The sequence below is a fragment of the Danio aesculapii genome, chromosome 23 (genome assembly GCF_903798145.1).
Source record: "Danio aesculapii chromosome 23, fDanAes4.1, whole genome shotgun sequence".
In the NCBI taxonomy this organism is placed as follows: domain Eukaryota; kingdom Metazoa; phylum Chordata; class Actinopteri; order Cypriniformes; family Danionidae; genus Danio; species Danio aesculapii.
The window spans coordinates 40258774-40274269 of record NC_079457.1 but is presented as its reverse complement, the minus strand read 5'-3'; the positions used below and the strand labels follow the sequence as shown (position 1 = coordinate 40274269).

The 15496-nt window shown below is 34.9% G+C and overlaps 1 protein-coding gene across 1 annotated transcript in view; it reads left to right on the top strand.

Moving 5' to 3' along the window:
* Window positions 1–673: 673 nt before the first annotated feature.
* trpc4apb (transient receptor potential cation channel, subfamily C, member 4 associated protein b) overlaps window positions 674–15496 on the top strand; it is a 16327-nt gene continuing 1504 nt past the window's right edge. The window contains exons 1-17 of the mRNA XM_056449429.1: window positions 674–809; window positions 1911–2039; window positions 4807–4923; window positions 5254–5311; window positions 5447–5502; window positions 5607–5735; window positions 7450–7651; window positions 7748–7933; window positions 9462–9604; window positions 11487–11615; window positions 11698–11756; window positions 11837–11938; window positions 12033–12116; window positions 12559–12649; window positions 13951–14091; window positions 14190–14301; window positions 14388–14500. Coding sequence (XP_056305404.1) covers window positions 687–809; window positions 1911–2039; window positions 4807–4923; window positions 5254–5311; window positions 5447–5502; window positions 5607–5735; window positions 7450–7651; window positions 7748–7933; window positions 9462–9604; window positions 11487–11615; window positions 11698–11756; window positions 11837–11938; window positions 12033–12116; window positions 12559–12649; window positions 13951–14091; window positions 14190–14301; window positions 14388–14500 — 1974 coding nt within the window. The 5' untranslated portion in view covers window positions 674–686. The remainder of the gene's footprint in view (window positions 810–1910; window positions 2040–4806; window positions 4924–5253; window positions 5312–5446; window positions 5503–5606; window positions 5736–7449; window positions 7652–7747; window positions 7934–9461; window positions 9605–11486; window positions 11616–11697; window positions 11757–11836; window positions 11939–12032; window positions 12117–12558; window positions 12650–13950; window positions 14092–14189; window positions 14302–14387; window positions 14501–15496) is intronic.

The window sequence follows — 15496 nt, the reverse complement described above, 5'->3', positions numbered from 1 at the left end:
ACTGTGACAAAGGAGGTTTAATAATTCTGACTTCAACTATATATATTTTTTATTTATTCTTTAATTCATTCATTCATTCACTTTCCTTCGGCTTAGTCCATTTATTAATCTGGGGTAGCCACAGTGGAATTAACTGCCAACTTATCCAGCATATGTTTTACACAGGGGATGACCTTCCAGATGCAACCCAGCATTGGGAAACAACCATATACACTCATTCACACACATACACTACGGACAATTTAGCTTACTCAGTTCACCTAGTGCATGTCTTTGGACTGTTGGGAAAACCGGAGCACCCAGAAGAAACACACACGAACATGGTGAGAACATGCAAACTCCACACAGAAATGCCAACTGACCCAGCCGGGACTCAAACCGGCGACCTTCTTGCTGTGAGCCGACAGTGCTAACCACTGAGCCATTGTGTTGCCCCTTTTTGTTTACAACCAGTTAAAAAATAGAATCTATCATACAAAAATAATAGTGTAGGACCTTCTAAGAGAGAAACAAAGAAAAAAATCTAAAATGTTTGAACATACTATCATATTTGATTTCCTATTAAAGCATGTTGTATTCCGCAGGTTGTAGTTTTCTTCCAGCCCAGCAGGAAGCAGCAGCAGCTCCATCTCCCCCTCGCTGGTTTCGTGGAAACTTCTCAACGTCACGACGTCAGAGGAACAGCAATGGCGACAAGAGGCTCTGGGTTTTCTCGGACCCAAACAAGAGGAGGAAAACCATGCAAAAACACATTTCATAAAATTCGACAAGGCCAAGTCACCGGCGAGGGGTTAACTAGAGGATCACAGGTGAGATTTTAAATGACATAAATGTCTAAATCGCCTACAAAGCGTTTCTTTGACGCTGTTTACATTCGAGGGCCCGAACAGCACTACATTTAAAACACCTCTTAAACTGAAATACAGAACATTTCACCGAGTCCAAAGCGAATTATGTTGTGTAACGGTAGATGAAAAATGGATTTAATTTAAAAACAACTTTTTAATATATGTATTTATCTTCCTGCTACTCTAAAATATTGTAGACTTATTCTTAAGACAATTGACGTAAAATTGGTTTTATGTTCGCACAGTCTCACATTGTTTACCATGGTAACATTACTTTGAATATTGGGTCTGAAATCATATACAAGGATTGTATTGTAGATTTTGCATGTACTCCGGTTTCTCCCACAGTCCAAAGACGTGTGTGTGTGTGTGTGTGTGTGTGTGTGTGTGTGTGTGTGTGTGTGTGTGTGTGTGTGTGTGTGTGCGTGTGTGTGTGTGTGTGCGTGTGTGTGTGCGTGTGTGTGTGCGTGTGCGTGTGCGTGTGCGTGTGCGTGTGCGTGCGTGTGTGTGAGAGAGAGAGAGAGAGAGAGAGAGAGAGAGAGAGTATGGGTGTTTCCCTGTACTAGAAGGGTCATCTGTTGATTAAAACATATGCTGGAATAGTTGGCGGTTCATTCCGCCATTGCTGCCCCTGATAAATGAGGCACTAAGCGAAAGGAAATTGAATGTATTTGTTCATAAGTGTTGTTGTTCATATTTGACAATGGTAATTTTCTGCTAATTCTAGCATGAGAATGTGTTATGAAATGTTAAGAACATCTGTTTATGTCTGATGATGTTTGGTAATAAGTGATGGCTAAGGAAAAAAATTATATTATGTTATATATTGTTATAAAGAAAAATATTGGGCGTTTATATTAAAGCATAGCTCAGTAGCTTAGTACATGCAAGATACAAAACTTTAGTTTCATTCAGCTCAGTAAAACCTTTATTTTTGTCTCACTTTTGAAGAATAAGTGAGGTTTGACCTAAGTTTATGATGTAGTATGTATTTTTAATGCTACAATAGTCCATGGCAATACCAGAAGTGCTAACGCAATGTATTTAATGTGTTCAATGCAGATTCCTGTGGCTTTGCTGGAGGAGAGGGACAAAAGAGCTCAATGGCAGGGGATTCCAGTGTTATTGAGGAGGCTTCATGAGAGCAGCCATCCTAACAGCGATCTCTCCAAGATTCACAGCATGGTCATGGTATTTGGAGCTTTCTTGTTGACACACAATGCATTGTTTTGTTTAGCAAGTGATAATGTTTTTCATTCCTCACTATGATTTGGCAGATGCTGGATATTTTAAATTGTGATAATTGGTTAATTTGGTCATTCCAACTACTTTGTGAATCAGATTAAAATATCTGAATGAATTGATCTGAGATTACTGCGTTGAATTGTGTTCGTTTTGAATGGCAGATCTATTGATTCTCAAATTATGATCATCATTGCAGCGATTGGCTGAGGGCAAAATGATAAAATTCATAGCAACGAAACAGTTTTGATTAAGGAGTTGCGCAATAGCTTTCCACATTTGTTGTAGGCTAATTGTACATGTATTACAATTTGTGTCAAGGGTATAGTTTATTTAGTAGTTTAATGTTTAGAGTGGACTTTCTGTGTGACCATAATCAAGTTTCTTAATCTTGTGGCATAAAACTTAAGTGGCTATTTAAAATGATTTTGAAATTTGAGAAGTGGTGTGCTTCTACTTCACAGCATCAAATCACACCCACATATTAGCTGTCAATGTTGCATGTGCTTGACTCCCTTAAAACACACACACACAAACACAAACACACACACACACACACACACACGCACACACACACACAAAATCTCTCACTGAGAATATTGGCCATGTGTATTATTCTCTCATTACACTCTCAGAAACTGTACTAAAGCTGGGGTGGTACCTTTTCAAAGTATGCATTTATATCTAAAAGGTGTCCTAAGAGTATCTTAGTAGTAGCTATAGTCAGTGTTGGGTAAAGTCAGTGTTGGGTAAAGTTATATTTCAAAGTAATGCATTACAATATTGAGCTACCCCCCAAAAAGTAACTAGCTGAGTTATTTAGTTATGTTTTATGGTAAGTAATGCATTGTTACATTTGCATTACTTTTGAGTTACCTTTTACGACCTGGCTGAAGCTTGATCTCTTTCAGAACTTTTTTTTCTTTCTTTTTTTTAATAGAGGAGCTCTGCAAATAACAACACACCGTATAACCTTCATTTACCTTTAAAAAAGCACATCAAAATAATATTTTAGAATAATGTTATCTGAGAGCTTTCTGACCCCAGGGCTATACGTGTTTTATATACACATGATTGAAAGTTTAACGCAATGTGTTTGCTACTTTTTTACTGTTTAGGTAAAATCACTGTCATTGAGACAATCCCCTTTTCATTTTCTTTGATGCATTTCAAATAATGAACACATTTTCTCATGGTGTGATTCAATGTGACTACTTTAATTTTAATTAAGCAATTTATTTTTTAAAAGCTAATTTATTAAACTAAAAAGCAAATCACTTTTCATTTTCAAAAAAGTAACTCAAATATTATTAATGTTTATTAAAAGTAATGCATTACTTTACTCGTTACTTTGAAAATTAATATTGTTACGTAACTCACATTACTTGTAATGTGTTACCTCCAACACTGGCTGTAGTTTACAAATTAGTGACTAAAAAAGTACAAAACAATGTTCACTTTAAACTCCTTAAATAGGTACCACCCGATAACAGGTATGATACCTTTATTTCAGAGTGTAGATTACATAACAGTTTTAAATAATAAAAAAAAATCAGATATTGTTATTGTCCCCAATTTAATACAGTACACTTTTAAAGAGCCCATATTATACATGAAATAGGGTCATATTTAGGTTGTAAGGGTCTCCAACAACAGTCTAATATGCATGCAAGGTCAAACAACACTTTCATGGTCTTATAATCTGCATTTATTTTTACCTAATTATCGCAGCGACTCCCATATGAATGGTTCATCGATTCCTTTGTTCCCAACCCCCTCCTCAGCGCGAAGCTAATCTGCACTGATTGAACCGATGACAGCCTGCTGCGATTGTTCGACAACACTGACAGGCTTCAGCACAAGACAGAGTGAAATGCCCATCAGCTAATCATCAATATAAAAGTAGTCACAGTGCATACACGCTTCATAGTGGATTTTGGCTGCCAGTGGGTGAATGTAAACACAGACGATGGACTAGAAAATACAGACGACTAACTATTTTATCGAGCAAAAAGTCCAAGAACTGGCGAGGAGATCTCCTAGCCCGTCACAGTCTACTTGCTCTTTTCACACACATACATGGGCTATATTGCTGAGGTTTCATCTTTGATTAGACTGTCCATAATATCCATCTGCACAGCGTGACTTCATTCGACCGGTGTCTCTCTGTGTGTGTAACTTTTTTTCTGTTAGTGGGCGGGGCCGCAGGTTTCAAATCTCCCGGGTTTGCGCGCACAACTACTTGTGTTTCGTAGCTGCGTCATCACGAAACACCTAATGACTCGTTATCAAGACGACTCGTTTGAAGCACTATGAGTCGACTCTTTTATAGATGAATCAATAGTTTTAAACACTGTACACTTTCAGATTTAAGCCTTAGCTGGATATTTCACTTCACTTAGAGCTGTGTGACACACTACATGGAAGGGCATTTTCAAAAACCCATAATATGGGCTCTTTAAGAAAACATCAGCAGTTTGTACATACTTTCGGTTTCACTTTTGCTTGAAATGACATAATCCAATCCTGTATATATGAAAGCAGGTTTGAGCGTGCAGACCTGTTGCTGTGACCACAACTACTATACTGAATGAGTTTGAAGAACGAAACTGTCAAGGATTGTGTCACATTATCCAATCAAACCCAGCTCACTCAGTAATCCACAGAGGAAAACCAGACCCCAGATGGTAATTGAGTTGTTTTTGTGCTTGTCCAGGAGCTGTCGTCATTACTGTCCATGGAGGCCATGTCATTTGTCACAGAGGAGCGGAAAATGCCACAGGAGTCCATTTCGCCTAATACATATACATTTGACTTGTTTGGAGGAGTTGATGTGAGTAAGAATTTTTTTGTTTAGATAAAAATGACATTATATTTATATATATAAATTTTGCTGTGAATAATTGTCATTTTGATTCTATAACAAAAAAAAAATTGTTTTGTTTTTAGATTATGTATTTTTATCTGTCAGTAAAATATTCTAGTGCTTGGGACTTTTATTGTGACATTGCTATTCACCTGAACTTCTAGATAGAATAAGATAGGATAGAATTAGAATTTTTTTAACTTAATTAAATTTTTGGACTAATATTATATTATATTATATTATATTATATTATATTATTGATTTATTAATTACTTATGTATTGTCATTTGTCTACAGTTGTTTGTAGAGATTTTAATGCGGCCGACGCTCACAGTACAGCCAAACCCACCCACAAGTAAGCGAATTCAATATTAAATCTATACCCCTTTTATTTAACTAACTCATGTTATTGCTTGATTTTTTTTCATTGTAATGTAAAGTGTGGTTGATAAATTGAAATTGCATTATCATTTCTCTTTCTTATTTTCAGTGAGTGATGATCTCATTAAGGATTGTTTAAGCGTACTTTACAACTGCTGTATATGTGTAAGCATAATTAAATTTGCATGACTCTAGAAGATTAGAATTAATAGTTCTGTTTGAATAAATTAGTTTGCTTATTAATAATGACCTCTGCTTTGGTATGGCAGACAGAGGGTGTTACAAAAAGCCTCGCCGCAAGGGAAGATTTCGTCATGTTCCTGTTCACTCTCATGTCCAACAAAAAAGTTTTCCTACAAACCGCCACTCTTATAGAGGACATTCTGAGCGTACGAAAGGTAAAGGCAAAGGCAAACTTGTGTTTATTTATTTCATTTCCTTTTTTTTTTTAAATGAAATTCAGAATAAAACAAAAGCTATAATAATATTTTCCTGAGAAGTGTTTATGAATGGAGTAGATTCCTGGAAAAAATATAGGGCAGGACTTGATTTTGTTGTGGTTTGCTATTGGTGCATCTTATGTGTCTTACTCATTTTCTTTTCGACCTTGTGTTGATAAATATTGTTATCTGAGAACATATGTAAATTCAAGGATGGGAAGGTATTTTTAATAAATATTATGAAGGAATATGATTTAAAAGGTCTGTGTAATAAGAACTTTTGGAATAAATACTGTAATATTTTAAAAATACAATTTTTATGGTAACTTTAATACATTTATTCAACAATTTAATATTTTTAGTGTTCACACAAAACACAAGTGACAGTAAATACATTTATAATATCATAATAGATTTATATAGCAAATATATATATATATATATATATATATATATATATATATATATATATATATATATATATATATATATATATATATATATATATTTTTTTTTTTTTTTTTAAACCTTATATTATTTAAAGAATTCTGAATGAATGTATCATGGTTTCCCCAAAAATATGAAGCAAGTTTTCAACACTGATTATAATCACCAGTGTTTATTGAGCATCATGTTAAAATGATTTTTCCCCTTATTTAAACATTTATTTATCAGATTTTTGTGACAGTTAACAAACAAAAGTAAAAGGGAAAATAACAGTATAAAAAAAAAAATATATATATATATATATAATATATCAATATTTTTTTTCTTCTGGAGAACGTCTTATTTGTTTTATTTTATTTTTTTTAGTATCTACTGTCATCATGACAAAGATAAAATAAATCAGTTATTAGAAATAAGTTATTAAAATTATTATGTTTAGAAATGTGTTGAAGAAATCTTCTCTCCGTTAAACAGAAATTGTGGAAAAAAACAATTATTGGGCTAAAAATGGGCTAAAAATTCCGACATCAACTGTGTGTGTGTATATATATATATATATATATATATATATATATATATATATATATATATATATATATATATATATATATATATATATATATATATATATATACACATATATATATATATATATATATATACATATATATATATATATATACATATACATATATATATATATACATATATATATATACATATACATATATATATATATACAGTGGTGAGTTTGGCAGCATGGCGTATTAGGTAAAATAAATAATGAAAAGAAAAAAGAAAATAGAGAGAAAAGGAAAAATTTATTTAATTGAATAGGCTGGGGGGTAGCATGTTCTTCAAACTTGTGGTTTTATGTCAAGAAAGAGTATGCTTGTGCTATATCAGCACTAGTAATGATTTATGAAATTTCATGTGACACTAAAGCCATCAGAAGAATAAATTACACAAATCTTAAATTTAAAATTACTTAATTCTTTAAAATTACATTTATAATTATAATTATATAATTATAATTATTTAAAATTAAATATAAAATTACTTGTACCACACCAGTAATAAATAAAGTATTGAATAATGTCATTTAATTTAATTGACATATATTATTGAAATATTTCATATACATATTAAATGTTCTATTAATTAGTATTTAAATAAAATAAATCTATCTAATTTGAAAAACTATTATAAACAATTTCCACCTTAGGAAATTATTCAGCTAGAAGAAATACCCAACTTGGACAGTCTGGTCCAGAGCTTCAACCAGCAGCAGCTTGCCAACTTCTGTCGGATCCTCTCAGTCACCATATCAGAGCCGGACGTGGGTGTTGATGACAAGCACACGCTCCTAGCCCGCAGTACCCAGCAAAAAACCAGCACATGCCCATCACGGGCTGAGAACAACCAGGGTGAGAAAAATATGACTGAAGCAAAAGCGATTTTAAAATACCAACATATGATTTATAGTTTCACATGGTCTCACACTTCTGCTGATCTTTCCTTAGTGGCTCTATTGAACATCCCAGGTTTTATTGAGCGTCTTTGTAAACTCGCCACACGGAAAGTTACGGAAGCAACGGGTGCCTCTGCCAGGCTGGAGCTGGAGGATTGGCATAGCTGGCTCGACAATGCCCTGGTGCTGGATGCTCTCATGCAGCTGGCAATAGAGGAGGCAGAGCAGAGCAGTACAGGTCAGATTTTTTTGTTTTATTTTCTCCTCCCTTTCCTACATTTTGGAAATACAGTTTGCAATACAGTTTTTGCTATTAATAAGCAAGCAGATTCAGTTGCACATGCCAGAATGTAAAATACTAGTGTCTGATACTAAGCTTGTATTTTCTTTGTGCTTCTTTAACAAATGGAGAATGAATTAGTATGAGTGAGTACGTAATAAACTATATGAAGTCAAAGCACTAAATAATTGGACTGTTATTACTTAAAAAAAAATAGATGTTCAATATACAAGCATGTTCAAAATACAAGGTGGCGAATTGGTCATACAATAGTCATTTCTTTTTTGTATTGTCTTTCATTCATGTAATCTAATTTTTATAGAATGTTCAGGTTTCTCCTGTATTATTATTCTAATTTTTTTAAAAATGTTTTTAAAAATATTTATTCTTTTGTATTTTTGAATGTACTGTTTGGAAACTATTGGATTATTGTAAATGAATTATTGTCATGACAAGTCAATGTTGCTGATAAATATCATTCATTCATTTATTTTCTTACTCATTGGCTTATTCCCTTTATTAATCAGGGTTCGCCACAGCGGAATGAACCGCCAACTTATCCAGCATCTATTTTATGCAGCAGATGCTCTTTCATCCATAACCCAGCGCTATTCAATTCAATTCAATTCACCTTTATTTGTATAGCGCTTATACAATGTAGATTGTGTCAAAGCAGCTTCACATAAAAGGTCACAGTAAATAGGAACAGTGTAGTTCAGTTTGTAGTGTTTAAGTTCAGTTCAGTTGAGCTCAGTTCAGTGTGGTTTAATAATCACTTACTGAGAGTCCAAATATTGAAGGGCAAATCCAATGATGCGCAGCTCTACAGATCCCGAACCATGCAAGCCAGTGGCGACAGCGGAGAGGAAAAAAAAAACTTCACTAATGGCGGAAGTGAAGAAAAAAAAAACCTTGAGAGAAACCAGGCTCAGTTGGGCACGACCATTTTAATTTCTCCGCTGGCCAAACGTCTTGTGCAGAGCTGCAGTCTCAGTGGCGGAGGCTGGAAGCTGGCCTCAGCGAAGACTCGTCTGTCTCTGGAGCGTCACAGGAATCAGTCTCATGTTCTCCACTCTTCCATGACCATCACAGTAGCTGCTCAGGATTCGGCCTGGTCCAGGATATGGAAACCTTGGGATCATCTCGTCGTTGGTCTTACATCGAATCAGTGACTCTGCATAGTCTGAGGGCCTCGGGAAGAGTAACCCCAGGTGGAAATGGAGAATAAAGAAAATAATTAGGAAACTAGGAAACACCAATACACTCTTGCATTCACACATACACTACAGCCAATTTAGTCTATTCAATTCACCTATAGTCTTTGGACTGTGGGGGAAACCAAAGCACCCAGAGGTAACCCATGCTAACACGGGGAGAATATACAAACTCCACACAGAAATGCCATCCACTGCGTCTCTGTCACCTGACAATTATATGAATGTCTAAATATATGTCTTGATATCTTTTTTTCCTTGGTGCCTTTCAGAGTCGTCTGACGAGAGCTCTCTCTCCTCCAGTCCACTCAGACACAGACTGCCTCAATCTATGAAGATCGTGCACGAGATCATGTATAAAGTGGAGGTTCTCTATGTGCTGTGTGTGCTGCTTATGGGCCGACAGCGAAATCAGGTAATTCCATGAGACTGAAGAGACTGTAAAGATGAACAATTCTGACATTTCGCGATAATGCACTATGAAGTGGCTAAGGTTAATTTGTAGTTTTACACTTTTATTTAACTTTTTTTGCTCAAATTTATGACTGCAGGAGTTTTGCAATTTTTTTGAAAGAGGTCTCTTCTGGTCCCAAAGGTTGCATTTATTTGATCAAAATATGGGCATATATAAAGGGCAATATTTTAATTTGTAATTGTAATAAATGTATTTATTATATTTTAATATAATGTATTCTATAAAATAAAATGTATTCTATAAAAAACAGTGCATCCATAAAGTATTCATAGCGCTTGTCTTTTCCACATTTTTTTATGTTACAGCCTTGTTGCAAAATGAATTAAATTAATTTATTTCCTCAAAATTCTACCCACAATACCCCATAATGACAAAGTGAAAAAAGATTTTTTGAAATTGTTGCAAATTTATTAAAAATAAAAAACCTGAAGAATCACATGTACATAAGTATTCACAGCCTTTGCTCAATACTTTGTTGATGCACCTTTAACAGCAATTACAGCCTCAAGTCTTTTTGAATATGATGCCACAAGCTTGGCACACCTGTCTTTGGGAATTTTTGCCCATTCCTCTTTGCAGTACCTCTCAAGCTCTATCAGGTTGGATGGGAAGCGATGGTGTACAGCCATTTTTAGATTTCTCCAGAGATGATCAATAGGATTTAGGTCTGGGCTCTGGCTGGGCCACTCAGTGACATTCACCAAGCTGTTGTGAAGCCACTCCATTGATATTTTGGCATGTGCTTTGGGTCCTGCTGGAAGATGAACCGTCGCCCCAGTCTGAGATCAAGAGCACTCTGAAGCAGGTTTTCATTCAGGATGTCTCTGTACATTACTGCATTCATCTTTCCCTCTGTCCTGACTAGTCTTGCAGTTCCTGCTGCTGAAAAACATCCCCACAGCATGATGCTGCCACCATCATGCTTCACTGGAGAGATAGTATTAGCCTGGTGATGAGTGGTGCCTGGTTTTCCCCAAATGTATTACCTGGCATTCACTCCAAAGAGTTCAATTTTAGTCTCATCAGACCAGAGAATTTAGTTTCTTATGGTCTGAGAGTCCTTCAGATGCCTTTTGGCAAATTCCAGGCAGGAAGTGGCTTCCGTCTGGCCACTCTACCATACAGGCCTGATTGGTGCATTGCTGCACAGATGGTTGTCCTTCTGTAAGGTTCTCCTCTCTCCACAGAAGAACGCTGGAGCTCAGACAGAGTGACCATCGGATTATTGATCACCTCCCCGACTAAGGCCCTTCTCCCCAATCACTCAGCTTAGATGGCCTGCCAGCTCTAGGAAGACTCCTGGTGGTTCCAAACATCTTCCACTTATGGTTGATGGAGGCCACTGTGCTCAATGGAACTTTCAGAGCAGCAGAAATTTTTCTGTAACCTTCCCCAGCCTTGTGCCTCGAGACAATCCTGTCTCGGAGGTCTACAGATAATTCCTTTGTCTTCATGCTTGGTTTGTGCTTTGACATGCACTATCAACCCTGGGATCTTATATAGACAGGTGTATGCCTTTTCAAATCATGTCCAATCAACTGACTTTACTGCTGGTAAATTTTTATCGAATCTCAGAGTCTTCTCTCCATCTGACACTAAATACTTTTTTAAATACTTGATCTTCATGCCCAACAATATATATATTTTTAAAATTCTATTTTTGTGACTCAAAGCTGATTTTCATCATCAATACTTCATGTTTAAATGTTATTTGATACTTCAGAATTCATTATAATATACTGATAATTTAAAAAAAAAAGTTTTGAACAGTCCTGTATTTTTATAAGAGTTTTTTATTGATGTGTTTACTCTTATGACACAGGTTCACAGAATGTTGGCAGAGTTCAAGTTAATTCCAGGACTCAATAACCTATTTGATAAGTTAATCTGGAGGAAGCAGCCGTCTGGTCATGTTCTACATCGGCAGAACCAGAGCTGTGACTGCAGTCCAGTAAGAAGGATTCCTTCATTACTTCTATGCAAATGACTCTTACTTCTGAATGACCATATACCCCTTCTGTCCTCTACATTAGGAGATCTCCTTCAAGATTCAGTTCCTCAGGCTCCTGCAGAGCTTCAGTGATCATCACGAGTAAGATGCAAACAACACTTACTTTTAAGTAAAGTTACTTAGCCTCCATTAGACTGACTTTAAGCCTTTTTTGATTAAAGGAATAAATATCTCCTACTAAGTGGACAGGAGCTGAATGAACTGAGTGACATCTATCTGAATGCTAACATCTTTGAAATGGAAGCACTGAATAACACAGACAGGCATGGGGACTGTTTAATTTATATCATAATAATAATTTTTTTTAACTTCTGGTGAACTTGTTTATATTAAATGCACTTCATTTTTAATTTATAGGAACCTTGTGTGTGATGGTAAAAAAGGTCTTCTTACACGGTTAATCTCGGTCATGAAGAAGGAGCCAATTGATTCTTCATTTAGGTGAGATCTTCAGTCAACTGTATGTTTTCTTTTACTTAAAGCCATGTTATACTTCCAGCAGAATCCAGGAACAAATTGGTGTGATGGAATTTTGCACAAAATCAGACTTATATCAAGTTTGAATGAAGTTCAGGAGTTTGAACACCGAAATTTACCGATTTCCCATCTTTGAACTGCCATTGGTTGGTAGTAATTATACTATAAGTAGGTCTGGCTTTGAGTTCTTTGTTCTTTGACCATTTTTTCCAGTGCGTTTCAGTCGGTCAAGGTCAGACATCCAGCTAAAAATATAAACTATGCTTTAAAGTAGAAAGTGTGATTCTAATTTAAAGCAGCACAAAAAACGAAGTTGTGAATTTATTGGGGCCTTTATTGGCCTCTTTGTTTCCGGCATCTTGTGTTTGACTGTTCAAATGTTATTTCTCTTACAAACTGGCTTCAGGTTTTGGCAGGCAAGAGCAGTGGAGAGTTTTTTGAGAGGAACGCCTTCATATGCTGATCAAGTGTTCCTTCTCAGAAGAGGCTTATTAGAGGTAAATGCTAAAATTGTGTGATGTAATTTAATTGCTTGAACATACAATGCGAAATATTGGTGTTCAATAAGATTTTAGATTTGTTTTCAAATTAACACTTATTCAGCATAGATCAATTAAACAGAACTAAAGAGACAGTAAAGGCACTTATAATTTTCCGAAAAGATTTTTACTTCGTAAAATTTTCACATTTTTTGGCAAAATATAAATTTTTTTTTCAAGATTAATAATAAGAAATATTGGTAACACTTTAAGTATGAATTCTCACTATTAACTATTAGCTTCCTATTATTTGGCCATAAATACATATTGCATACATTCTGCATATTTTACATGTCTAATCTTACCCAATAAATAAATTACTACCTTAATAGTAACTACCAGCAAGCAGATTAAGAGTTTATCGAGACAAATGTTATAGTTAATGGTTTAATTGTGAGAATTGTACCTTAAAATTAAGTGTGACCAAAAAACTTCTTGAAAATCTGATGTTGAAAATGTATCTTTTCCATCATAGGAATACATTACATTTTAAAGCATATTCAAATTGAAAATTCCTCATTTAAACTATATCCTTTCACAGTTTTACTGTATTTTTGATCAAATAAATGCAGCAATGAGGCTTCCTACCGACCAAACCTTTTGAATGGTAGTGTAGCTTTCTAAGAATATTGGAAACACTTTTCACTAGGAATGTCACGATTAGATTTTTTCCCTCGAGTCTGAGTCATTTGATTTTAAGTATCTACCGATACCAAAACCCGAACCGATACTTCTATAATGCATTAAAAAAAAGAATAAAGTAAAGCGAAGAAACCAATCCAGGATGTTCCTTATTTTTTGTTTAATTCACCTTATTTTAACATTCAACAACTCTGTTAACAGACAGAGCACGTCTGTGAGGTAGCTTGAACAATCAAGTAATAAACAACATCAATTCTTCACTTTTGGAGTTTGGTGCAACAGTAAATATAAAAAAGAAATCTAATATAAAAACAAATACCACCTCAACTTAAAATACCTGGATCTGGACATGCCTAATTTTCACTATTAATTAGTGGCTTATTACCTGCCTATTATTAAGATAATGACTGTTTATTAGTTCTTATAAAGTACATATTCTGCATGATCTTATTTTACATCCCTAATCCTACCCAATACCTAAACCAGACTACTGCCTTATTAACTATTTATACGTTGCAAATTAACACTTTATTGAGATTGCATTATTTAGCAAGAATTGTACCTTAAAATAAAGAGTGAGCAGAATATTCAATAATTTCATCATTTTCTTCTTTCAGCACATTCTCTATTGCATCATTGACAGTGGCTGCAAGTCCCATGACGTTCTTCAGAGTTACTTTGACCTACTTGGTGAGCTCATGAAGTTCAACATCGATGCCTTCAAAAGATTTAACAAATACGTCACCACTGAGGAGAAGGTGGGCTTACAGTCAGGCTCAGTGATTAAAAAAAAAAATTATTTCCTGAAGTGATCCAGTACATGTCAAATCTGTTTTTTATCCATTGGACACTTCAGTTTCAGATGTTCCTGACTCAGATCAACAGTTCTCTGGTTGACTCCAACATGCTGGTGCGATGTATCGTCTTGTCTCTCGACCGCTTCGAGAACGAGACTAAAGACGTGAAAGGTTAGACTGCAGTGATTGAATGATGAATGGATTCAAGGAATGAAAAACTAGTTAAGTCTTAAAAACACTGTTTCTTTGTCCTGCAGTGGTTGAAGTGTTTTCAGAGTGCCGCCTCTTGTCCTACATGGCTCAGGTGGAAAACAGGTTGCTCTTTCTTTTAAGACTGATCAGCATCATCAATGTACAAACCCTCACTCAGGTGAGTTGGGTTTTTATGCTAGGGCTCACAAACCTGTGGCTAAGAATTGGCACCAGTACTGCAAATGCTTTTGCAGTTTTTTTTGTCAAATACGTTTTATTTGGTCATTGAATAGACTTACAATTATTACAAATTCAAAGATAAATTTTCTGATATGCATAAACTTACAAAAACAAACAAGAAAAAAACAACAACAAGCAAGCACCCTAACCCCAGTCTGTAAGTATACAATACAGGGATAATCAAAACTCTTTTAGTTACAATACATTGCTTTGGGGAAAAGAATTCCCCATGAAGTGACAGAAGAAAGGGCCTCAAATTCAGATGCCTTTTAAAAGATATGTGGTTTGTTACAAGTGCAGAGTAGATCTCAATTCTTCAAGCCATAGTTTAGCAGTTGGATGATACAAATTTTTTCCAGTACAATAATAACAACATCTTTTTAGCTGTTATCAAACAATATGTAACAATATTCTGTTGTGTACTGCTCAATGAATATTTATAATCAGATTGTCCTAATATAATAAGTACTGGGTCAGGATCTACGTGTAGATCAAGAACATTGGTTTTACATTTTTGACACTAAGCAAGACGGTGCATTTTTTTACTATGGAAACAAACATTTCCTCCGAATTTTGACAACTGGTTGAGACATACAATGAGCTTAATTCATGTGGACAAAAATAGGTTTACTATAAATGGCAAATGTAGTACTTTTTCGGAGACATGGGACTCATTTACACATTTCTGAGCTTGTGAGTACTTCTACAGACTGTCAATCTAAGCCTTAGGGGTTTTCAGTTGCAGAGGATATTGTATCTAGTGCAGAGTATAGAGTATCTGTGAATTAAGTTGTTAATTTTAGATTGTTGATGTACATGTGTACTTTATACATTGGTTATTTTGAAATGCATATATATTTTATACATAATTAACACTAACAATGCTTTTTTAAATTTGTATTTATTTTGATGTGTTTTCCAATTATTTTATTTA